A 27,120-nucleotide genomic window follows, 5' to 3' on the forward strand; every position below is an offset into this window, starting at 1 on the left:
GCAGTAGCGTATGGTATGATGTGTGTGGAATATGGTGTTGCGTGTGTGTGGCTAGTGTGTGTTGTACGTTATCTATTTTGTGTGTGTGTGTGGTGTATGATTTGTGTGTGTTGGCATCTTTATGTTTGGTAAGGTGTATGGACGGTGATGTGTGTGGTAATTGCATTTTGTGTAATAAGCTGTAGGGATCATTCTGTGTATAGACTTTGTTGTATGTGGTAAGCTGTAGGGACGGTGGTTTGTGGTGTGGTATGTGCGGTTGGAGAGAAAAGTGCTTGCTTGTCTGTCTGTCTGTCTGTCTGTCTGTCTGTGTGTGCAAACTCCCCCTTGGTCTGACACAGACTAATAATGGGATTCAATCCAATCTCTGATTGAGCCGACATATGCAGCGTTTAAAAGCCGCAATGCCTATGGAATCCCGGCCTGTGAGTGATTCTGTGAGACCTGAGTAATTATTTGACTTGGTGAGTAATCCTGTAAATCTGTGACTAATTTGATGAGTGGAGCAGTATCAGGGCTGTACAGGGACAAATGGCCACACAACTTTACCTCAACACAACACGGTCATGTACACCTGGGCCGCAAATAATAATGTCTGTCTGTCGGTCAGCGTTCCTCCTCTGGGCGGTTCTCTCAGACCGACAGACAGGCGTATCTCTCCCTTTACATCCAGCACTCCAGATGAGTCCCTAAAGCAGCAGCAAAGACAGAGGGCAAACTCAGCCCCCCCCCTACCCTAAACTCCACCAACCCCCCCCCTCCCCACTACGCCATCCCACTTTCCCCGGGTCCAATATACCCCACCCTCAGTCCCTCTCCCATGCAGTCCACTCTCCCCTCACCGAATCCACCCCGAATCGCTCACAACAATGTCAAATAAGTTAAAAAAGAAAATGAAAAGAAAATGAATAAAAGATATAACAAAAGCAACCGAAACAATGTGAATCAACCGAGTGTGAGACAAGATGAAGAGAGGGACAATACTCTGTTGGGATATATATATTTTTAGTTCTATACATCCCGTGCATGTGTATCATTTTCCTTTAACATTGTATGAACTGACTGGGAATGCCCATGTCCTCTGTCCACCTCTGTCTGTCTGTTCCCGGGGTCTATTGTAGAAGGAATAGGGATGGTTTTGAAATGGGGAAAAGGTCAACCACAAACACCATCCCCCTCTCCCTCCCTCCCATCCTTCTGTGCAGGTGAGAAAGGAGAGAGTGGGGTGTGATGGGGCATTTGTTTGGTCTCCACTGGGGGTTTCCATGGTGATCACCGGCAGGTGTGCATCTCCACCATCTTGCGACACTGTTTGCACTTGACGTAGCAGCACCAGTGGAACTTACAGCTGCACCTGTCCACCACCTCCACCTCCTCTGTCTGGAAGCCCCGGCCGCAGCACATCAGCTCACAGCCGTCGATGGCCTTCGACGTCCGGTTACACTGCCGCCCCGCCGTACCCAGCATGCCTGGTGTGCGCGGGTCGTGGTCACAGAAGTCGGGGCTGGGCTCCAGGTAGACCAGGTCTTCGTCTGTGTGAGGTTTGAACTGGGAGTTCCGTGGCACCAGGACCTTGGTGGTGCCCACCTTGCGCTGCTCCACCTCTGTGGCGCCGTCAAATTTCTCCTTGATGGCGTTGCCCACCTTGCGGAATGGGGGCATGGCCTTCCAGCAGGTCTTCACCTCACAGGAACCTGACACGCCATGGCACTTACATTCCACACGCATGTGGCTCAGAATGGCCTGCAGGGAGACAGAAATAATGCATGTTTTTATCTCCTGTCTTTTTCTTTGCTGTTGACTTTGCTATGATAGAGTTGTTGGTTGTGATATATCATACCTTCCTCCCAGCCTCATTGTTATGTAGGTTCATGAGTGCTCTGCTGGGGGACTGTCCTTTACTCCTCTCCCTCACATCAACAAAGGATTGAGAGAAGGCCACTCCATAAGCAATGTTATCACTACAGCCTGACCACTGGAACCCTGGGAGGGAGGATGAGAGAGAGAGAGAGAGAGAGAGTTAGCAGTCAAATAGTGTGTGTGTGTGTGTGTGTGTGTGTGTGTGTGTGTGTGTGTGTGTGTGTGTGTGTGTGTGTGTGTGTGTGTACCTTCTGGACTGACTCCGTGGACGTTGTGGTCGCAGCCACATTTCTCCAGCTCTCCGCTGCTGCAGGCCCGGGTCACAGCGAACGCCACACTGGCTGCTGAGATGGCATAAACAAAGGCTGCCTCCCGAGTGCCTGTCAAGAACACACACACACAGGCCAGCGTTAAACACACACCTACAACTGAAATGCCAATGTTTTTATCCTGAGAAGTTCATAAGTATATTTATTGTAAGATAAGTTGTTGATACTGAGGCGTACCCTGTGTGACGACCTTGCCAAAGACGGGCATGGTGTCCAGTGTGGAACAGTTCCATCGGCGGTTCCGGAACTGAAACTGACACTCGTCTATGGCTAGCTGAGCCCCGTGCCGCACAGCATCCATCACCTCCACACTGCGCTTACAGATCTGCACCTGGTTAGAATAACGATCATTATTACAAATCTGTATCTGGTTAGAATAATGATCATAACATTACAGATCTGTATCTGGTTAGAATAACGATCATTATTACAGATCTGTATCTGGTTAGAATAACGATCATAACATTACAGATCTGTATCTGGTTAGAATAATGATCATAACATTACAGATCTGTATCTGGTTAGAATAATGATCATAACATTACAGATCTGTATCTGGTTAGAATAACGATCATTATTACAGATCTGTATCTGATTAGAATAACGATCATAACATTACAGATCTGTATCTGGTTAGAATAACGATCATAACATTACAGATCTGTATCTGGTTAGAATAATGATCATAACATTACAGATCTGTATCTGGTTAGAATAATGATCATAACATTACAGATCTGTATCTGGTTAGAATAACAATCATTATTACAGATCTGTATCTGATTAGAATAATGATCATAACATTACAGATCTGTATCTGGTTAGAATAATGATCATAACATTACAGATCTGTATCTATTTAGAATAACGATCATAACATTACAGATCTGTATCTGGTTAGAATAATGATCATAACATTACAGATCTGTATCTGGTTAGAATAATGATCATAACATTACAGATCTGTATCTGGTTAGAATAATGATCATAACATTACAGATCTGTATCTGGTTAGAATAATGATCATAACATTACAGATCTGTATCTATTTAGAATAATGATCATAACATTACAGATCTGTATTTGGTTATAATAATGATCATAACATTACAGATCTGTATCTATTTAGAATAACGATCATAACATTACAGATCTGTATCTGGTTAGAATAATGATCATAACATTACAGATCTGTATCTGGTTAGAATAATGATCATAACATTACAGATCTGTATCTATTTAGAATAATGATCATAACATTACAGATCTGTATTTGGTTATACTAATGATCATAACATTACAGATCTGTATCTGGTTATAATAATGATCATAGATTACAGATCTGCGCCTGGTTCAAATTCAATTACTATGGCTTGTATCTTGAATTTAAAGACTTGGACATACACTACCATTCAAAAGTTTGGGGTAACTTAGAAATGTCCTTGTTTTTGTCAATTAAATGTCAACAGTCGTTGACGTCAACAGTAAAGAGGTGACTCAGGTATACTGGCCTTCTAGGCAGAGTTCCTCTGTCCAGTGTCTGTTCTTTTGCCAATTTTAATATTTTCTTTTTATTGGCCAGTCTGAGATATGGCTTTTTCTTTGCATCTCTGCCTAGAAGGCCAGCATCCCGGAGTCGCCTCTTCACTATTGACGTTGAGACTGATGTTTTGCGGGTACTATTTAATGAAGCTGCCAATTGAGAACTTGTGCGTTGTCTGTTTCTTAAACTAGACACTCTAATGTACTTGTCCTCTTGCTCAGTTTTGCACCGGGGCCTCCCACTTCTCTTTCTATTCTGGTTAGAGCCAGTTTGCGCTGTTTATGAATTGGCACAGTCTACGAGATCTTCAGCTTCTTGGCAATTCTGCATGGAAAAGCCTTCATTTCTCAGAACAAGAATAGACTGACGAGTTTCAGGTCTTTGTTTCTGAACATTTTGAGCCTGTAATCGAACCCATAAATGCTGAGGATCCAGATACTCAACTAGTCTAAAGAAGGACAGTTTTATTGCTTCTTTAATCAGAACAACAGTTTTCAGCTGTTATAACATAATTGCAAAAGGAATTTCTAATGATCAATTAGTCTTTTAAAATGATAAACTTGGATTAGCTTTTCTTTCAAAAACAAGGACATTTCTAAGTGACTCCAAACTTTTGAACGGTAGTGTAACTTTTATAAAATATGTACCATCCTGTCATACCCTGCCAACCTTGAAACCTGAAAATATTGCCACTGTTTGTCATGGTAGATGTGTACCTGTTTATGGATGAGTCCTCGCAGACGTTCACACGTCTCCTCATCATTGATACTGCCCACCGACGACAGTTTAGCCAGGTACCTGACAGAGACACAAAGAAGGGGGGGGGGGGGTATTAAATATGCAACTAGACAAATAACAACACAATGACCCCCCCAATAACAATGATGAGACAAAAGTGACCGACACAGATGCATCATGTTGAGAAGAGGGAAATAGTTGTATCATCTAAACCACCTCCAGGGCACACAGGTCTCTCGGTCTCTCTCTCCCGGTCTCTCTCTCTCTCTCTCTCGGTCTCGGTCTCTCTCTCTCTCTCTCTCTCTCTCTCTCTCTCTCTCTCTCTCTCTCTCTCTCTCTCTCTCTCTCTCTCTCACAGTCACCTCCTCTTCTCCATGCAGATAACACCCTCTCTCCCTTTCTCTCTCAACACACACACACACTCTCTCTCATGGTCATCTCCTCTCCACTCAATAGTCAGATAACCTCGACCATGACCACTCGACCACATTCTCCCTCCGACAGTCTTGTCTATACAGCAGGATACCTCACTATCAGAGCACTGCTGCCTTCCTCCCTCAGCCTGTCTGAATGCTTGTCTGACAACAACAATCAATCACTTTTTATGAATGAAATGGTACAGGCTCAGTTCATAACCAACTGTCTTGATAAAATGGTAAATACTGAACATATACTGTATAATCTGAACGTATACTGTATAATTTAAAAGTATACTGTATAATCTGAACATATACTGTATAATCTGAATATATACTGTATAATCTGAACATATACTATATAATCTAAACGTATACTGTATAATCTGAACATATACTGTATAATCTGAACATATACTGTATAATCTAAACGTATACTGTATAATCTAAACGTATACTGTATTATCTGAACATATACTGTATAATCTAAACGTATACTGTATAATCCAACTGTCTTCACCAACAGATTAAATGGTAAATACTGAACATATACTGTATAATCTGAACATATACGGTATAATCTAAACGTATACTGTATAATCTAAACGTATACTGTATTATCTGAACATATACTGTATAATCTGAATATATACTGTATAATCTGAACATATACTATATAATCTAAACGTATACTGTATAATCTGAACATATACTGTATAATCTGAATATATACTGTATAATCTAAACGTATACTGTATAATCTAAACGTATACTGTATTATCTGAACATATACTGTATAATCTAAACGTATACTGTATAATCTAAACGTATACTGTATTATCTGAACATTTACTGTATAATCTAAACGTATACTGTATAATCTAAACGTATACTGTATAATTTAAACGTATACTGTATAATCTAAACATATACTGTATAATCTGAACATGTACTATATAATCTAAACGTATACTATATTATCTGAACAGATACTGTATAATCTGAACATATACTGTATAATCTGAACAGATACTGTATAATCTGAACAGATACTGTATTAACTTGTTTCTTTTTACTGTTTTTTCATGCACCTCAGAATCATGGATGCATTATTCTCTTCATTTTAAAGTTGATAGATTTGCAGTTAAATAATTATCCTTCCTTAATTTGTACATATGCATCTTCCCCTCAATAAAATACATTGAAGTTCAAATACAGCTATACAAGAAAAAGACCTACGACCTTGAGCTGTGTGTTCTGTCTGTTTGGGTACACAGTCTCCACACATCCAGCTATGATAGTGTGATGAAGTCACCTTGAGACCTCTGAACACTGGAGAACCACTGTCTGTCTGCACTGCAGCTGGTGAGGCTCAGCATCTCTCCTATCACATAAACCTGTCCCCCTCAGCATTCAGTACCCCCACACACGCACACGCACACGCACACGGACGCACTCACTAACACACACACAGAGATGAAAGTACTCATAAAGCACCAGTTGCTGTTGCTGGCATGCCACTGGCCCAGCCCTGACCCTGGAAACATTTAATAAACATTGGATAAAGCACATGGGAAGGACAGATAAGCTCTCCGCAGGTGTAGTTCTGTCTATGTGTTTGTGAAACCCTACTGCATGGGAAAAGACGAGCCCAGACATTTGGGGAGTGTGTGCATGTGTGTTAGTGTATGTTGGTGTGTGTTAGTGTGTGTGTTTGTGTGTTCAGTGCTTCCATCTTTATCTCTTGATTTGGCTGTGTACCCTCTGTTTCCACTCTTTCCCCCTGCTCTCATTCTTCTTCCTTTCTCTCCCACTCACACCATCTCTCTCACTCTCTCTCTCTCTGGGAGGTATAGTCAGACGGTTCGTGGTCGCATTCCACCTGGAGTGTGGTTTGTTCGCCGGCTACTGTGTGTTTGTGTTGCATTACACATCGCAGCCCTGACAACACTGCTGGCTCCAACAAGCTTAGCCCAGCGCAAGTTAGCACGCAACCACTCCACTACAGCCTTACTGCAGAAACAGAAACAGAGACAGACAGTTACCACTGCAGCTCGACATTGAGAGAGAGAGAGAGCGAGAGAGAGAGAGAGAGAGAGAGAGAGAAAGGGTATCTGGGCTGTAGAGGAAGGGTGGTGAGGGTGGAGTGGAGACTGAGAGAAAGGAGGAGAGATAGATAGGTGAGAGAAACCCCCCCTGGCTAAACAAGTGTGTTGCTCTAAAGATGCCATGATGTACACCATATCTGTGGTAGATGGGTCTGTATCTGAGCTCTGGCTATATCAACTACCCCTTCCTCTGAGGACAGATCAACCCCCAGATGAATCTCTACTAACACAGAGGATGTCACAGAGACCAGCCCTCACACACTCTTCCAGACACCTCTCTCTGTCTCTGTCTCTCCCAGGGTATTTATATCAGTTGATTAAACTAGCACTGCTTACCTTTCCTCTGCTGAGTACACAGGAGAGGTAAACAGGTGGAGGTATATATAGGTTTAGGAAGCTCCTCACAACAAACAATACACAGTAATAGATACTGTTTATCTGTGTTCACTGCAATATTCAGCTGTAGTTTTATCCTATTGTAAGTTATCATTGCTTCACTGTGCATGAAATGTAAGTAAAAATGTTGTTGTTTTTTGACCACACAGCTAGTGGAGGACAAAGTTTAGCCAGCCAACAGGACAACCACAGACATTCTGGAAGCATGATTGGGAAAGTAAGTGGAAAGGTTTGTGGCAAGGCACACGCGCAGATACTCAAACACACACAAATAGCAGTGAGGGGTCTGTAGAGATTACCCGTTCTAAATTGCAATCTTTGGATTCCTGCATACTGTGGTATGCCCCAGCACATTGACGAACCCCTCACCTAGATATATGGGCACATAAAATATAGCAAATCGTTGTACCTACGGTACTGCACCGCGGCTGACACTGGCTGGCTACCAACCTCTCTCTGTGTGTTTGTGTGTGCGTGTGCGTGCGTGTGGTGCGTGTGTGTTTCACATGGGGTTGGGTTAAAAGCAAAATATGCATTTCCAAGAAAACTAACCATTCATGATTATTCTTAGAGAAACTCCAGGCCCATGTATATACCAGGAGCATGGATGACTCTGTACCACCACTTTCTGAGCTAGTATGATATGATGACCTGGGATAACCTCTGCTGGACTGGAGTCAGATCAGCAGACACACTTGCAGAACCCAGTCTGGCCTGCAGAGGGCAGCCTGATCTCAGTTTCCTCTCAGGAGTCTCCCCTGAGGCACAGAGGCAGCACAGCCCAAGGCCCAGACCATCAACAGCCAGACAGAAAAGGTTTATCCTTCAAGTTTCAACCAAGAAGCTTAGGCTGCTCTGAGACGTAGACAACATAACATAATTTCTTGGCAGCCATGTTAGTGCCTTCCAGGCAATGTTCTTAAAGGACTGACTCTGACAGAAACAAACTCACGGTCTGCACCCGACAGCAAATGTGTTTCATCAGAAAACTATGTTAACATTTTACGGAAAGTGGCAAGGATACATTTGATAAGCAATTATTTTGAGCCTGATTGTCAGTAGAGAAAATGGGTGCATCTCAATAATGTAGTGGTTTTCTCTCCACATCTTCTTTCTTCAGTTTGCAGTGAATTTAAAGAACTGGTTCTGGTTGGCTTCTTTCATGACGGCTGAACTTTTCTTATGTTATCAGACTATTGTGACTATTGAGATGTACTCCATAGGAGTCTATGGGAATCTGTGCAGCTGTTGTGGCTACAGTATATAACAGTACTGTACAAATTAAATATACAGCAAGGACATATTTCAATAGTAATTGAAATGACCATCATAACAATCTCAGCAATATGATGCAGATGAGGAGGAAAAGGTCAAGGAAAGGAAAGAAAAGAGGAGGAGGAGGAGATAGGAGTGTGACACTGTTTACTGTTTTCTTTTTTGCAGTTATATATTCATTTTGAAGGGGGATTGCCCATTCTTGCTTTGAGATTGACTATTTGTCTTGAACTGTTCTTGGATTGGATTTTTACTTCCTTATTAACATTGGACATTGAGACTTTGGTTAGGATTATATATGAACTTCATTTTGGGACTATCATTGAAAGAAGGTGAATTGTTTATTTTGATTTAAATCTAATTGGTTACAATTTACTCATCTTTGCTCACGTCATATCAATGTGTCTGCTATGCTTTGGTTGCTCTCATATTAACACAGTATTTATTTGAACTTTCAGATGGTATCTTAGTTTGTGATCCAAGCTGATTGTTGCAGGAGGAAGGCATAAAGAAGTGCTGGTTGTTGCAGGAGGAGGGCATAAAGAAGTGCTGGTTGTTGCATGAGGAAGGCATAAAGAAGAGCAGGTTGTTGCATGAGGAAGGCATAAAGAAGAGCTGGTTGTTGCAGGAGGAGGGCATAAAGAAGAGCTGGTTGTTGCAGGAGGAAGGCATAAAGAAGTGCTGGTTGTTGCAGGAGGAAGGCATAAAAAAGAGCTGGTTGTTGCAGGAGGAGGGCATAAAGAAGAGCTGGTTGTTGCAGGAGGAGGGCATAAAGAAGTGCTGGTTGTTGCAGGAGGAGGGCATAAAGAAGAGCTGGTTGTTGCAGGAGGAGGGCATAAAGAAGAGCTGGTTGTTGCAGGAGGAGGGCATAAAGAAGTGCTGGTTGTTGCAGGAGGAAGGCATAAAGAAGTGCTGGTTGTTGCAGGAGGAAGGTATAAAGAAGGGCTGGTTGTTGCAGGAGGAAGGCATAAAGAAGAGCTGGTTGTTGCATGAGAAAGGCATAAAGAAGAGCTGGTTGTTGCAGGAGGAGGGCATAAAGAAGAGCTGGTTGTTGCAGGAGGAGGGCATAAAAAAGGGCTGGTTGTTGCAGGAGGAGGGCATAAAAAAGAGCTGGTTGTTGCAGGGGGAGAGCATAAAGAAGAGCTGGTTGTTGTTGCAGGAGGAGGGTATAAAGAAGGGCTGGTTGTTGCAGGAGGAAGGTATAAAGAAGTGCTGGCTGCTGCAGGAGGGGGGCATAAAGAAGCGCTGGATGTTGCAGGGGGAGAGCTTAAAGAAGAGCTGGTTGTTGCAGGAGGAGGGTATAAAGAAGAGCTGGTTAATGCAGAAGGGGTCATAAAGAAGAGCTGGTTGTTGCAGGAGGAGGGTATAAAGAAGAGCCGGTTGTTGCAGGGGGAAGGTATAAAGAAGAGCTGGTTGTTGCAGGGGGAAGGTATAAAGAAGGGCTGGTTGTTGCAGGGGGAAGGTATAAAGAAGAGCTGGTTGTTGCAGGGGGAAGGTATAAAGACGAGCTGGTTGTTGCAGGGGGAGGGTATGAAGAAGAGCTGGTTGTTGTTGCAGGAGGAGGGTATAAAGAAGGGCTGGTTGATGCAGGAGGGGGCATAAAGAAGAGCTGGTTGTTGCAGGGGGAAGGTATAAAGAAGAGCCGGTTGTTGCAGGGGGAAGGTATAAAGAAGAGCCGGTTGTTGCAGGGGGAAGGTATAAAGAAGAGCCGGTTGTTGCAGGGGGAAGGTATAAAGAAGAGCCGGTTGTTGCAGGGGGAAGGTATAAAGAAGAGCCGGTTGTTGCAGGGGGAAGGTATAAAGAAGAGCCGGTTGTTGCAGGGGGAAGGTATAAAGAAGAGCCGGTTGTTGCAGGGGGAAGGTATAAAGAAGGGCTGGTTCTTCGTTAGGAGGGTATAAAGAATATGGAAAAGGAAGAGGGTGACTGAGGTGGATGAGGAGATTATTAGAGGGAGGAAAGTAGAAGGAGGAGAATGGAAAAGAGGAAGGAATCGAGGGAGAGGAGATAGTTGTATAGATGCAGAGGAGATGGGCTGAGCTGAGGAGAGGAGATAAGGAAGAGGAAAAAAAGAGAGGTGAGAGGAGGTGGGGGAATGAGGAGTGAAACAGAGGAGGAGAGAGAGGAAAGAGGAAGTTCTTCCAGTCAGAACATAAACTGTCTCAGCCGAGTAGTCGGGTCAAACCAACAAACAACAGCAACACTCGCTCAGACTGACCCTACAAGTGAACTCTAACCTTAACACATGAACCCCGGCCTTCACTCTCAGCTGCTGACAGTCTGACTTAAGCTAAACCCAGAACCCATTATAACTCCTGATAAGCAGGGAAATTGTGTACAGTAGGTCCAGAATTATTGACACCCTTGATAAAGATGAGCAAAAATGACTCAATGACTGTATAAAATAAATAATTCAAATGCTGAGGTATATTATATATACAAAAATTGGGGAATTATAGTATTTTCTACTACTACAATTGCTCAGAGAATTATATTTTGTTTAAACACTAAAACTTTTTTTTCATCGAATTATTGACGTTTCTTTCCAGTACCTTTTAACAACTAATCCTGTGATGATAACGACACTGAGCCATTTCTAAAATGTTTTACGAATTGGGGAACACATTGGGAGGGATCTTAGACAATTCCTCCCTACAGAATCCTTGATATATTTAGTGAGTTTCAAGTCTGGAGACTGAGACGGTCATTGCAAAATGTTGATTTTATGGCCAATGAACCACTTCTTTGTGGATTTTGACATGTGTTTGGGTTATTGTCTTGTGTCCAAGTTTCAGTGTCCTGGCACAGGCATGTACTGACCAGAGAACAAGTGTCTTTACTAACATTTTCAACCTCTCCCTGACCCAGTCTGAATTACCTGCACGTTTCAAGCAAACCAGCATAGTCCCTGTGTCCAAGAACACCAAGGCAACCTGTCTAAATGGTTACCGCCCAGTAGCACTTATATCTCTAGCAATGAAGTGCTTTTGAAAGACTGGTAATGGCTGACATCAACACCATCAACACAGAAACCCTGGATCAACCCAAATTTGCATACCGCCCCAACAGATCCACAGATGATGCAATCTCTATTGCACTCCATACCGCCCTTTCCCTCCTGGACAAAAGGAACACCTACGTGAGGATGCTGTTCATTGACTACTGCTCAGCATTCAACACCATAGCGCCCTCCAAGCTCACCATTAAACTAAGAACCCTGGAACTGAACACCTCCCTCAGCAACTGGATCCTGGACTTGAAGGGCCCTTCAGGGGTGCATGCTCAGTCGTGTGTGGCCGCACACCACTCCAACACCATCATTAAGTTTGCAGACGACACGATGGTGGTAGGCCTGAACACCAACGATGATGAAACAGCCTATAGGGAGAAGGTCAGAGACCTGGCAGTGTGGTGCCAGGACGACAACCTCGCCGTCAACGTCAACAAAACAAAGGAGCTGATCGTGGACTACAGGAAACGGAGGGCCGAACATTCATGGTCCAAACACACCAAGAGAGTTGAGAAGAGGGCACGAACACGTCTCTTCCCCCTCAGGGGGCTGAAAAGATTTGGCATGGGCCCTCAGATCCTCAAAAGGTTCTACAGCTGCACCATTGAGAGCATCTTGACTGGCTGCATCACTGCTTGGTACTGTACGGCAACTGCTCATCACCCGACTGCAAGGTGCTACAGAGGGTGGTGCGTACGGCCCAGTACATCAATGGAGTGGAACTCCCTGCTATCCAGGACCTCTATACCAGAAGGTGTCAGAGGAAGCGCTAAAAATTGTCAAGGACTCCAGCCACTCAAGTCATAGACTGTTCTCTCTGCTATCGCCACTACCTCAACTACCTTGTAACCCTGTATATAGCCTCATTATTGTTATTTTATTGTTTTACTATTTCCTTTTTCATTCAGCAAATATTTTTCTTACATTTTAAAGTGGCAATACAGTGCCTTTGGAAAGCATTCAGACCACTTGACTTTTTCCACATGCTATTACGTTACAGCCTTATTCAAAAATGTATTAAATTGAAAGGGTAAACAGTTTTTTAATGACATAAGTATTCAGACTCTTTGCGCCAAACTGAGCAATCGGGGGAGAAGGGCCTTGGTCAGGGAGGTGACCAAGAACCCAATAGTCACTCTGACCGAGCTTAAGAGTTCCTCTGTGGAGATGGGAGCAACTTCCAGAAGGACAGCCATCTCTGCAGCACTCCAACAATCAGGCCCTTGGTAGAGTGGCCAGATGGAAGCCACTACTTAGTAAAAGGCCCATGACAGCCTGCTTGGAGTTTGCCAAAAGGCACCTAAAGACTCTCAGACCATGAGAAACAAGATTCTCTGGTCTAATGAAACCAAGATTGAACTCTTTGGCCTGAATGTGAAGCGTCACGTTTGGAGGAAACCTGACACCATCCCTACTGTGAAGCATGGTGGTGGCAGCATCATGCTGTGGGAATGTTTTTCAGCGACAGGGGCAGGGAGACTAGTCAGGATTGAGGTAAAGATGAACGGAGCAAAGTACAGAGAGATCCTTAATGAAAACCTGCTCCAGATCACTTAGGACCTCAGACTGGGTGAAGGTTTACCTTCTAACACAGCAATGACACTAAGCACACAGCCAAGACAAGACAGAAGTGGCTTTGGGACAAGTCTCAATGTCCTTGAGTGGCCCAGCCAGATCCTGGACTTGAACCCGATCGAACATCTCTAGAGAGACCTGAAAATAGCTGTACAGCAACGCTCCCCATCGAACCTGACAGAGCATGAGTGGATCTGCAGAGAAGAATGGGAGAAACTCTCCAAATACAGGTGTGCCAAGCTTGTAACGTCATACCCAAGACTCAATGCTTTAATCGCTGCCAACGGTGCTTCAACAAAGCACTGAATTAAGGGTGTGAATACTTACGTAAATCTGATATTTCAGTTTTTTATTTGTAATATATTTGCAAAAATGTCCAAAAACTATTTTTGCTTTGTCATTATGGTGTATTGTGATGTCATTATGGTGTATTGTGTGTAGATTGATGATGATTTTTTGGTGATTTTTGATCAACTTTAGAATAATGCTATAACATAAGAAAATGTGGAAATAGTCAAGGAGTCTGAACACTTTCCAAAGGCACTGTATGTAACTTTTTGAGCGACACGACCAAATACTGTGAAATGTGAGTTATAGGTCTATTATTTTATTTGAATGTCTAAGAAGCATTAGATCTGTTCTATCTGCGCTATTTCTATGCTATTTCTATGCTTCCCCGGTGAAAGTCTACACCTGTTGCATTCGGCACATTTGATCAAAACATTTAGATTTAGATTTATTTGATTTGATTGTGGCTAAATGTCCTGGTACTGGGTAAAGTTCATGATGTCGTTGACCTTAACAAAGGCCCCAGGACCAGAGGAAGCAAAATAGCACCAACAACATCAAATATCCACCACCATATTTTACAGTAGGTATGGGGTTATTTTCTGCTCATGCATTTCAATGCCAAACCCACCACTGGTGTGCAAGGCCAAAGAGCTCTATTTTCATGTTATCCAACAAATGTAAACGCCTGGAGTTTTCTACATGCCATTTACACTTCGATTGGAACTAGTGCTTTGGTCAGATGACATTAAAATAGTGCTCTTTGGCCTTGCACACCAGTGGTGGGTTTGGCATTGAAATGCATGAGCAGAAAATAACCCCATACCTACTGTAAAATATGGTGGTGGATCTTTGGGAATCATCCCAATGTGTTCTCCAATTCATAAAATATTTTAGAAAAAGGCTCAGTGCCTGCTAGCCTCGCAAGGTGGAGCATTCAATATAGCTCAGTATTTTGAATTATTTATTTTATATAGTCATTTTTGCTCATCTTTATCAAGGGTGTCAAACATTTTGGACCCCACTGTACATGCACAGAGACACTGGATTGGATCTAAAGGAAATGCTTTTGCAATATGACAGAGGGTGCCTGTACACCATTTAAATACATGCACAATGTGATGCCAGAACATGAGTTTAGTCTGTCCAGATATAACTTACTGGTCCGTTTGCAAAAACAAGCCCATCCTGTTTCAAACATCATCTGAAATATGGTCAACATACAGTGCATTCAGACAGTATTCATTCCCCTTGATTTATTCCATATTTTGTTGTGTTACAGCCTGAAAGCAAAATGGATTAAATATGTATTTTTTCTCACCCATCCACAAACAATACCCCATAATGATAAAGTGAAAACATGTTTTAGAAATGTTTGCAAATTTATTGAAAATGAAATTCAGAAATATCTCATTTCCAGAAGTATTCACACCCCTGAGTCAATAATGTGTAGATGCAGCGATTACAGCTGTGAGTCTTTCTGGGCAGGTTTCTAAGAGCTTTCCACACCTGGAGTGCAGAACATTTGCCCATTATTATTTTCAAAACTCTTCAAGCTCTGTCAAATTGGTTGTTGAACATTGCTAGACAACCATTTTCGGGTCTTGACAAAGATTTTCAAGTAGATTTAAGTCAAAACTGTAACTCAGGAACATTCACTGTCTTCTTGGTTACCAACTCCAGTGTATATTTGGCCTTGTGTTTTAGGTTATTGTCCTGTTAAAGGGGAATTCATCTCCCAGTGTCTGTTGGAAAGCAGACTGTACCAGGTTTTCCTCTATAATTTTTGACTATACTTAGCTCCATTCCGTTTCTTTTTAACCTGAAAAAATCCACAGTCCTTAATGATGACAAGCACACCCATAACATGATGTAGCTACCACAGTGCTTGAAAATATGGAGAGTGGTAGTCAGCAATTTGTTGTAATGGATTTGTCCCAAGCATAACACTTTGTATTCAGGACAAAAAGTGAATTGCTATGCCACATTTTTTGCAGTATTACTTTAGTGCCTAGTTGCAAACAGGATGCATGTTTTGGAATGTTTTGTATTATGTACAGGCTTCCTTCTTTTCACTCTGTCATTTAGGTTAGTATTGTGGAGTTACTGCAATGTTGTTGTTGATCCATCCTCAGTTTTCACCTATCACAGCTATTAAACTCTGAGTTAAGAAGGAAGCCTGTATTTTTGTAGTGACTGGGTGTATTGATACACCATCCAAAGTGTAATTAATAACTTCCCCATACTCAAAGAGATATTCAATGTCTGCTTTTCATTTTGTTTTACCCATCTATCAAAAGGTGCCATTTTTTTGCGAAGGATTGGAAAACATCCATGGTCTTTGTGGTTGAATCTGTGTTTGAAATTCACTGCTCGACTGAGGGACCTTACAGACAACTGTATGTGTGGGGCACAGAGATGAGGTAGTGAAGTTATTTATAATAAGGGTTAAATGGAGAAAATCGGACCTCTCTGAAACGAAAATGGATGGCCCTCCCTTCAGCAAAATACATTTGACCTAAATTGTCCCTGAATGCTTAAAAAAGTGACCCTTCCCTATACCTAAAACAATAGACCAGAGTCTTAGATATGCAGTTTTAGAAATAGTTATTTGTCCTGTAAGCATTACATGTCAACATGGGAATTTTGATAGTGCACAGGGCTGTGGGCCAGAAGGCTGTGGGTTCGCAGACCACCATGGACAAGAGTAGGCTTGGCAAGATCGCTTTTATAGTAAAATCATTGCATGAATCTAGTATCATATTTGCAGGTCCGAGAAATAATTGCCTGAATATTTTTTTAATACCACACAAATTACCGAAATTACAGACTAACAATGGACAGAGAGATAGGCCTGTGTTCATATTATCATATTTTTTCCAATGGCAAGTCAGTGTGTCTTGATTGCAATGAAACTGTCCCAAATAATTTAATTTGAGATGCCATTAGGAATCTTAGCATGGTATTTTCAAAAGTTAGGCCTACCTTTCCACACCAGACAGAGTAGGCTTACCTTTCCACTCCAGACAGAGTAGGCTTACTTTTCCACTCCATACAGAGTAGGCTTACCTTTACACACCAGACAGAGTAGGCTTACCTTTCCACACCAGACAGAGTAGGCTTACCTTTCCACTCCAGACAGAGTAGGCCTACCTTTCCACTCCAGACAGAGTAGATTTACCTTTCCACTCCAGACAGAGTAGGCCTACCTTTCCACTCCAGACAGAGTAGGCTTACCTTTCCACTCCAGACAGAGTAGGCTTACCTTTCCACTCCAGACAGAGTAGGCTTACCTTTCCACTCCAGACAGAGTAGGCTTACCTTTCCACTCCAGAGTAGGCCTACCATTCCACTCCAAGGTAGGCATAACATTACACTCCATAGTAGGCCTACCTTTCCACTCCAGAGTAGGCTTACCTTTCCACTCCAGACAGAGTAGGCCTACCTTTCCACTCCAGAGTAGGCCTACCTTTCCACTCCAGAGTAGGCTTACCTTTCCACTCCAGACAGAGTAGGCCTACCTTTCCACTCCAGAGTAGGCCTACCTTTCCACTCCAGAGTAGGCCTACCTTTCCACTCCAGAGTAGGCTTACCTTTCCACTCCAGAGTAGGCTTACCTTTCCACTCCAGAGTAGGCCTACCTTTCCACTCCAGAGTAGGCCTACCTTTCCACTCCAGAGTAGACCTACCTTTCCACTCCAGAGTAGGCCTACCTTTCCACTCCAGACAGAGTAGGCTTACCTTTCCACTCCAGACAGAGGCCTACCTTTCCACTCCATAGTAGGCCTACCTTTCCACTCAAGACAGAGTAGTCCTACCTTTCCACTCCAGAGTGGTCACGGACCAAAGCGCTGTTTTGGCCTAGACCACTTTATATAATCGGATCCGTTTTATTTTCATCAAAATCTTAAGCTCATATGGGGTAGGTCTGTTTTTTTTGCCATTTTCCTTAATTAAAGGTAGACCTATGGTATACCCTCTCATACCCCCTCAATTTGAGTATTGGTTTTAAAGGAAAACTCCACCCATAAACTATGTTTTGGTGTTTGTTTCATTAGTCCCTTGTTGACATAGTCCCAAAAATGTTTTGCATGTTATCAATTAAGTTTTCAAGATATGTAACTTTCCAAAAACAGAAATTTGGCCCATATGATGCATTTTGCATCATATGATGTTGTGTTTTGCATCATAAAATACGGGCCAGATGTCCTGAAAACTTAAATGCTGATATGTAGGCTATTTAAATAATGCATGGTGGGTGGAGGAATCTATGGACATAGCATCCTATAGCCTAATTTCCTCGGTCAAACAGGAAAGCCTACCTCTGACTTCTTAAATAGGAAGAAACCTTTGATTCTCCTCCTGAAATGCCACTGTAGCTCTACACAGCACAGCCATTGGTTAAGCAGCACACAAAAACGGTTTTGATCAGTAAGAGCAGAGCAGGCCGAGGCTCCGGGTTGGAATATCAATTGCAGTGTGTAATGTAATCTAGTTTTATTTACACCATCCCAGCAGCTATCTTAGAAATATAACTTTTCTCTGTGCTTCTCTGAGCATGCACTTCGTAGCCTATCATCTATATATATATGTGATGCATGATATCACCTTTAGGCTCTGGATAAAACAGTTTGAGACCACACTAAGTAGACTATAGGCGCAATTAATATTGAGCACCCAGCAGAGTATCAGAGATGAGGGATGGCATCAGGCACACATCGATATATAGCCTAATAAGTAACGAATACTAAAACAATGAGAAATATTGAATTTAATCAATTACAAATTACACGACCCTCCCTTGGACTACATAAATAAATACTAAACCCTCCCCTTGATTGAAATTGAAAAAGCTCCTCCAAGTAACGATTCTGTACATTTTTATCCGTCCCTAATTACTGCATTATTTGACGTTTGTCCAAATTGGATTTTATCTTTGACAGAATTGTCGATTTATGACTTAGGAGTCATTTGTTCTATTCTATTCTTCTCCCTGGCAGGAACAAAACTCTATTCTAGTGCAGCATTGGATGCATGGTGAGATCCATGATCCTCTTACTGAAACCATACAGAGCGAGCAGGAGGGAGGCGACAGTCTATTGTTTAAGTCCCTATCTAAATTTGTGACAAATAACGCTCAAAATAGCTCTCATGCCTTTAACCACACACACCACGTTCCAAGCTAGCCCCTTATTGCAGAACTCTATGATGCAGACAAGCGCACACACACACACACACACACACACACACACACACACACACACACACACACACACACACACACACACACACACACACACACACACACACACACACACACACACACACACACACACACACACACACACACACACACACACACACACACACACACACACACACACACACACACACACACAAAGAAAGAAAGCATGCTAAAGAGGATAAGAATGACCCTAATTGCTAATGAGGGCTGGGGTTTGGTGGTCTAATGTGCAGCCAGCTCACCCATGATGCAAGTCCGTATTCGACAATAATCCATGTCTGAGCACGTTGTGAGATGACATGGAAACTGGCCACTAGGGGCAACAGTGAGTGCTGTTACCTTCAAGTAGGTTTCGGTTCTGCTAGGGCATTGTGGATGGAAATGGCCGAGGGGCGTAAGCATCTGCCTCTGATTCCAAAGGTTACAAGTCCAAATCCAGTGATAGTTTTAAGCTTATCCCAAACCTTAACGCTTACCTTAACCTGTCGGGGGTCAATGCCTAACCATAACATTTTGGAGTTAATGCCTAAACTAATGCCTAAACTTAAAACACTTTTAAATTTTAAATTTGGAAGAACTTCAGAATTTGATGTTTGAGAAACATGGATCAACGTCTAATTCTGACATGAGACTGTGAGAGCTAGTTTCTAATGTATGCGCATTATGCCTGTGCTTGTGTGTGTGTGTGTTAGCGATGGGGTCATGGTGTTAGGGTGAAATGTGTTCTAATGGAGACAGCAGCAGAGCAAGCACCAGATAACACAAAAATACACTCACAAACTCAATACACTCACAAACTCGCATATTGACACAAACACAGAGAGAGAGAGAGAGAGAGAGAGAGAGAGAGAGAGAGAGAGAGAGAGAGAGAGAGGGAGAGGGAGAGAGAGAGAAGAGGCAATACAAGCCACCTCCCACCTGGTGCGTTAATCCTCTGGCATCAACAGGTCAAGACCACTTTGTGTGTGTGTATGTGTTTCATCAGACATCCACCTTCTGCCATTTCCCCTTCTATTCTTTTCTCTCCTCATCTCGCTCACACATTTTCTCCTCTCTCTCTCTCACTCTCCTTCTTCTCCTCCCTCCTCCCTCCTTTGTTTATTAGTTGTGCAGTTGTGCTTTTCCTCTGGTATCTATGTTGGCCTGTGTTAGCCGTAGTGTATTAGTGTGAGCAGGAGGGGGTCTGGGGACAGGACGCTGACAGGAGATCATGAATGTGACAACCTGACTACAGCTTCATCACCACTTCGTCACTGCTGGTATTTGTGTATGCAGTGTGTGTGTGGTGTGTGTATGTGTGTGTTTGCAGTGTGTGTGTGTTTGCAGTGCAAGGCGCCACAGTGTAGCGCAACGCCAAGGTCCCTGCTTTCTCTGGTTACTCATCAGCTGCCATCTCTTTATCGCCTGCCTGACACACTGACCATGCCTATAGTCTATTTAATACACACACACCACTGCTGCTCCAAGCTTCGAAACCCTCGGCAGACATGCTAGAGCATCCTGAACAGTTTTATCATTTGACAGAGTGAATATTGGTGGTGCAAAATAAAATATATATTGTTTTTATCATAACAGACGAAGTTCAATATTTATTTACCGTTGCCGCCTGCTATAGACCACCCTCTGCCCCCAGCTGTGCTCTGGACACCATATGTGAACTGATTACCCCATCTATCTTCAGAGCTCGTGCTGCAAGGTGACCTAAACTGGAACATGCTTAACACCCCAGCCATCCTACAACGTAGGCTTGATCACCATCTTAAATAAGGATCTTAAATAAGCATGTCCCATTCAAGAAATTTAGAACCAGGAACAGATATAGCCCTTGGTTCTCTCCAGGTCTAACTGCCCTTAACCAACACAAAAACATCCTATGGCGTTCTGCATTAGCATCGAACAGCCCCCGTGATATGCAACTTTTCAGAGAAGCTAGAAACCAATATACAGGCAGTTAGAAAAGCAAAGGCTATCTTTTTCAAGCAGAAATTTGCTTACTGCAACACAAACTCGAAAAAGTTCCGGGACACTGTAAAGTCCATTGAGAATAAGAACACCTCCTCCCAGCTGCCCACTGCACTGAAGATAGGAAACACTGTCACCACCGATAAATCCACTATAATTGAGAATTTCAATAAGCATTTTTCTACGGCTGGCCATGCTTTCCACCTGGCTACCCCTACCCCGGTCAACAGCACTGCACCCCCCACAGCAACTTGCCCACGCCTTCCCCATTTCTCCTTCTCCCAAATCCAGTCAGCTGATGTTCTGAAAGAGCTGCAAAATCTGGACCCCTAACAAATCAGCAGGGCCAGACAATCTGGACCCTTTCTTTCTAAAATTATCTGCCGAAATGGTTGCCACCCCTATTACTAGCCTGTTCAACCTCTCTTTCGTGTCGTCTGAGATTCCCAAAGATTGGAAAGCTGCGATCATTCCCCTCTTCAAAGGGGGGGACACTCTTGACCCAAACTCCTACAGACCTATATCTATCCTACCCTGCCTTTCTAAGGTCTTCGAAAGCCAAGTCAACAAACAGATTACCGACCATTTCAAATCCCACCATACCTTCTCCGCTATGCAATCTGGTTTCAGAGCTGGTCATGGGTGCACCTCAGCCACGCGCAAGGTCCTAACCAATATCTTAACCGCCATCGATAATAAAAAATATTGTGCAGCCGTATTCATTGACCTGTTCAAGGCTTTCGACTCTGTCAATCACCACATCCTCATCGGCAGACTCGATAGCCTTGGTTTCTCAAATGATTGCCTCGCCTGGTTCACCTACTTCTCTGATAGAGTTCAGTGTGTCAAATCGGAGGGCCTGTTGTCCGGGCCTCTATGGGGGTGCCACAGGGTTCAATTCTTGGACTGACTCTCTTCTCTGTATACATCAATGATGTCGCTCTTGCTGCTGGTGATTCTCTGATCCACCTCTACGCAGACGACACCATTCTGTATACTTCTGGCGCTTCTTTGGACACTGTGTTAACAACCCTCCAGGCGAGCTTCAATGCCATACAACTCTCCTTCTGTGGCCTCCAATTGGTCTTAAATACAAGTAAAACTAAATGCATGTTCTTCAACCGATTGCTGCCCGCACCTGCCCAACATCACTACTCTGGACGGTTCTGACTTAGAATATGTGGACAACTACCAATACCTACGTGTCTGGTTAGACTGTAAACTCTCCTTCCAGACTCACATCAAACATCTCCAATCCAAAGTTAAATCTAGAATTGTCTTCCAATTTTACAACAAAGCATCCTTTACTCATGCTGCCAAACATACCCTTGTAAAACTGACGATCCTACCAATCCTCGACTTTGGCGATGTCATTTACAAAATAGCCTCCAATACCCTACTCAATAAATTGGATGCAGTTTATCACAGTGCCATCTGTTTCGTCACCAAAGCCCCATATACTACCCACCACTGCGACCTGTACGCTCTCGTTGGCTGGCCCTTGCTTCATACTCGTCGCCAAACCCACTGGCTACAGGTCATCTACAAGACCCTGCTAGGTAAAGTCCCCCCTTATCTCAGCTCGCTGGTCACCATAGCAGCACCCACCTGTAGCACGCGCTCCAGCAGGTATATCTCTCTGGGCACCCCCAAAAACAATTCTTCCTTTGGCCGCCTCTCCTTCCAGTTCTCTGCTGCCAATGACTGGAACTAACTACAAAAATCTCTGAAATTGGAAACACTTATCTCCCTCACTAGCTTTAAGCACCAGCTGTCAGAGCAGCTCACAGATTACTACACCTGTACATAGCCCATCTATAATTTAGCCCAAACAACTACCTCTCCTCCTACTGTATTTATTTATTTTGCTCCTTTGCACCCCATTATTTCAATCTCTACCTTGTACATTCTTCCACTGCAAATCTACCATTCCAGTGTTTTACATGCTATATTGTATTTACTTCGCCACCATGGCCTTTTATTTGCCTTTACCTCCCTTATCTCACCTCATTTGCTCACATTGTATATAGACTTCTTTTTCTACTCTATTATAGACTGTATGTTTGTTTTGTTCCATGTGTAACTCTGTGTTGTTGTATGTGTTGAACTGCTTTGCTTTATCTTGGCCAGGTCGCAATTGTAAATGAGAACTTGTTCTCAACTTGCCTACCTGGTTAAATAAAGGTGAAATAAATAATGTTTTTTTAAAAACATTGGTCCTCAAAGGCTAATGCGCTTTACTCAGTTAATGTGTAGCTAGGCCTATTCCTTAAAAGTATGGGATCCTGTCAAGCAATTGTCTATGAAAACACTGTATGCGTGTTAAAAAAAAAATCATAAACTGGTGGTTCAAGCCCTGAATGCTGATTGGCTGACAGCCGTGGTATATCAGACCCTATACCACAGGTATTTCAAAACATTTATTTTTAGTGCTCTCATTAGGTTGGTAGCCAGTTTATAATAGCAATAAGGCACCTCCGGGGTTTGTGGTATATGGCCAGTATACAACGGCTAAGAGCTGTATCCTCGCATTGCGTTGTGCATAAGAACAGCCTTTAGCCGTTGAATATAGGCCATATACCACACATCCTCCTGCCTTATTACTTAATTATTAAACGGGCTTGACGTTTCAAATTCAATGAGCAATCTAAAACAAATAGGCGAGGATTATGATATTCTCCCCAGGGCCAATTCACGGGGGTTTATGTTGAGTAAATAAATTAAACTGAAGCAAGAAACACGTAGGCCGAACCCCTGCATTCCCTTTGACAAACGCCACAATTGTGTCAATTAGGCTATATGATGACGCCCCCCCCCCCCCCCCCCCCCCCCCTTCAAGCCGCACGCAGGTGCAACAGGGAAATCGCTCGCGCCATAGGATAGGAGAAAGAGAACGAGACGAGGGCGAAAAGGAGGCGTTGACCGACAAAAATAATGAACAGTAGTAGTCTACTGCAGGCCCGTCAGCCCCGATTCTAGAGAGACATTAGGAGTATGACTCAGCGCTCAGTAGCCGATGAGTGGTTTAGAGAGGCAGATTGAAATTCACACGGGATATTAGGCAATAAGAAAATGAGTTAGGGTAGAAACAAATAGTTCCCTCAACAGTGTTCCCGTCGAACTGGGAATTGCATCATCGCTTATTCAAAATTATATCGCTCATTTTAAACATTCATGAGATTTGGCAGGCGTATTATAGCCTAAACAAATTGTATACTAAATTGTAATTAGCTCCCCCATTTTTTTCATGGTGCTATGTTGTTTTAATGAACCAAAAAGGAAAAGGCATGCAATAAGGGTATAGGCTACCTATTCAAAAATAGTGTTCATTAGATGTTCAATAGAATGACAATGTTAGAATAGCCTATATTGCAAATAATTGGCTGATACATGTCAGCATAGCTAAACACAGAAACACTTTGATATACCTGGAAATCATGATGACATTAGACCATTAGGCATTTTGCCGTAGCACTACACAGCTGATTCCAAAAATAAACTAATCATCGAGTTTTGATCATTTGAATCAGCTGTGTAGTGTTAGGGCAAAATCAAAAGTGCACCCCTTGGGGTCCCGAGGACCGAGTTTGGTAAACGCTGCCTTGGACCATCCTATGATCTATCGCCTGTAATTGACTACAGGCCTTTTCGATTTCAGCAAAGAACAAGACCAGTATGTAAAAGATCATTCAAATCACCATGAGAAAAATGCTCTGCGTTAGCAGACACAATTTGGAGATAAATAGGCCTATGCGGTGAGCCATAACAAGTTGAACATGTTTCAGAAAAAAAACTAAATTAAACTGGAAGTCTACTACAAAATTTGGTAACATAATCTAAATCGACCATTTTATCGAAAACATCTGTTTTTCGTTAAATAATGGCTAAATACGATGTTCTTATTCAACGAACCTGCATACCAGACATTGATACGAATATAACTTCTTGGAAAATAATGATTCCAGCATTATGCTCAGTTGCTCAATATAATCTATACGATCATATTCGATTCATTCATTAGATGTGACTAGTTTTGTGTGAATACAGATCCATAAAATTATATTCCCATCATATTGATGCCAAAATTAGACTATTACCTTCTAATTGAAAAACTCTAATAAAACATATAGATTAATGAACATATACTTTCAAAATCTACTTGACCTATCAAATATTTGCAATATAGGCTAGGCCTATAAACTTGCCTTTTAAAAACATTTATCTTCAGTGAATTTTTACATGATCTGACCTACTGAGAATTTTCCTCTGCAGTATTTGTTCTGAGCCCTGTTTCCCCTCTCCTTTACTTGTGCTGTTCCCAGCTGACAGGTCTCCTATACCGGTGCCGGGAGAATGGAGAGGGGGGTTGAGACTGCTTGGTTCAGGGCTGAGGGGGAGAAGTGCACATGCTCCTGGTCGATCCCACAGACAGAACAATCATATTTAGCAGACTAGCAGAGAGGGTTTTCACTGCGCGTGGAACATGTCTGCACACGCCCGCGTTCTGCTCTCTCGCCACACCTTGAGTCCAAAAACACGAGCTGCCATCAAACCCTATAGCACAATTAATAATCAACTATCTATGTTTAACATAATAATACAGGTTCAATGTATGTATCATTTGATGACATTGTAATGCATGTGGCTACTAAATGCACTCATCAATGTATTAGCAATTTATCAATGCATAATGCAAGATTGAATGGTGGCTTATGCTATATAAACTCTAATAATCATAATCATTTGATAAGGCTATCCTCATGTTCACAGAGCCCATTTCTGTCAACATATACGATATTATATTCACCAGTTATAAGATACAAACACTAATCATTGAAATAAAAATGCTAGTCACACGGTATTTATATCATAAAAAGGACAGTAAAACCCAGAGCTGATGCTTAGCTCTCTCTCTCTCTCTCCGTCTCCCTTGAGGTATGCAGACCCACCTAACCACCTCCCACCTCTGAGAGCAAGCACGCACTTGTGACCGAACAGCGAGGCTCGTGCAGCGGGGAGAAATGGGCAATAATGTGCAATGTACTCATAGTGTAGTTAGTCTGGCCCTAGTCACTTACTCAGTGTAGGCTACCCTGCACATTGCAGGTCCCAGGGGACAACTGAGGCTGACAACTAATGGTGTTTTACCTTGACAAATAGCCTATAACGGAATTGGGCCTTGCACACTCAGATGCACTGACACTGGCAGCTTCATCGAGGTAACAGGCAAGGTGAGATATTATTCTTATTTGACTGACAGGTGCAGAATACCTATTATAAAATTGTTAGCCTATAGCCTAACAGTCGAGTGGATGAGTGGAGTGGTTGGGTTAACTACGACAGGGCATTGAGCTGTGACACTACGGACACACAGAGATCGCAGAGGCAGAGAAAGGGACAGCCATAGGGACACCGTCAGACACAGGGACAGCGTCGTGATAATGACAGGAACAGGGGAAATGTGAGGTTTGGGATGGTTTGAAGAGAGACGGAGGAAGATATTTTGGGAAGAGTGGAGAGAGTAGTGAAAGTGCAGACTGGCCAGGTTTCGGGATGGGGTGTGGAGGCGAGGGAGAGGAGGTGGGCAGAGAGTGGAGGGAGGCAGAGAGGAGAAGATGCAGAGAGGTGAGAGAGGAGTTGGAGTCCGTAAACTTCACTTACAGCCAGTTACTGGCGTTGGCCGAGAGCAGCGCGAGGAAGAGCATCAGCAGGGACCGTAAAACATATTCCGCGGTCATCGCGAGTGCTACCAGGAGAGAAAAATCCCAAAGAGAGTTTAAGTAATCCACAGAAAGTATGGCAGGGATCTCTGCCACGCGCTCCCAGGGGGAGGGACGAGAGCTGGCGGCGGTGGTCTAGTGAAGTACCGGAGATACGTGGGACCCCGTTAAATACAGTTAATCCATCATCACACATCCACATAGATCAACCGGAGAGGCGTGAGACTCGCAGCTGTGTCACCCGGTCCGTTCGTCTCCTGCTCTCTGTCCACACAGAGACAGAGGAAAAGATGGGAGGATAGGGAAAAGAGAGGATGCTAAAAATACACAGAAATTATTTTTTTCTGTGTCACGGCGCCAAACTCGGGAAGGCTGGGACTGAATTGGAACCTTCTTATTTCACGTGTTTACTCTCGTTCCTGTTTTCGCGTTAACACCACCGGGCGCGCAATGAGAGGGGCAGTAAAAACCTTAACGACTTCTTCTCGAGTTGGAGTTGTAATCCCTCAGGTGCTCTCGAGACGCTCCTCGATTGCGGTGTTATTTCTACTGTGGTCCATTCCAACTGATGGGCTTTGGTTCTCTTTACGTTGTCACACACACATTCACGAAACACACTCTTCACACAATCTTTCACAGCCTGCCACTGTGCGTTTGC

At 43.1% G+C, this 27,120-nt stretch overlaps 1 protein-coding gene across 1 annotated transcript; it reads right to left on the minus strand.

Moving 5' to 3' along the window:
• Positions 1-789: 789 nt before the first annotated feature.
• wnt4 (wingless-type MMTV integration site family, member 4) lies at positions 790-27,120 on the minus strand. The gene is made up of 6 exons (XM_064968558.1): positions 26,404-27,120; positions 4,449-4,530; positions 2,367-2,520; positions 2,109-2,240; positions 1,841-1,983; positions 790-1,743 (listed from the first exon to the last, which is right to left on the minus strand). The coding sequence occupies exons 1-6, from the start codon at positions 26,478-26,480 to the stop codon at positions 1,273-1,275; spliced, it is 1,059 nt and encodes a 352-aa protein (XP_064824630.1). The 5' UTR covers positions 26,481-27,120; the 3' UTR covers positions 790-1,272.

Source organism: Oncorhynchus masou, chromosome 6 (genome assembly GCF_036934945.1).
Source record: "Oncorhynchus masou masou isolate Uvic2021 chromosome 6, UVic_Omas_1.1, whole genome shotgun sequence".
In the NCBI taxonomy this organism is placed as follows: Eukaryota; Metazoa; Chordata; class Actinopteri; order Salmoniformes; family Salmonidae; genus Oncorhynchus; species Oncorhynchus masou.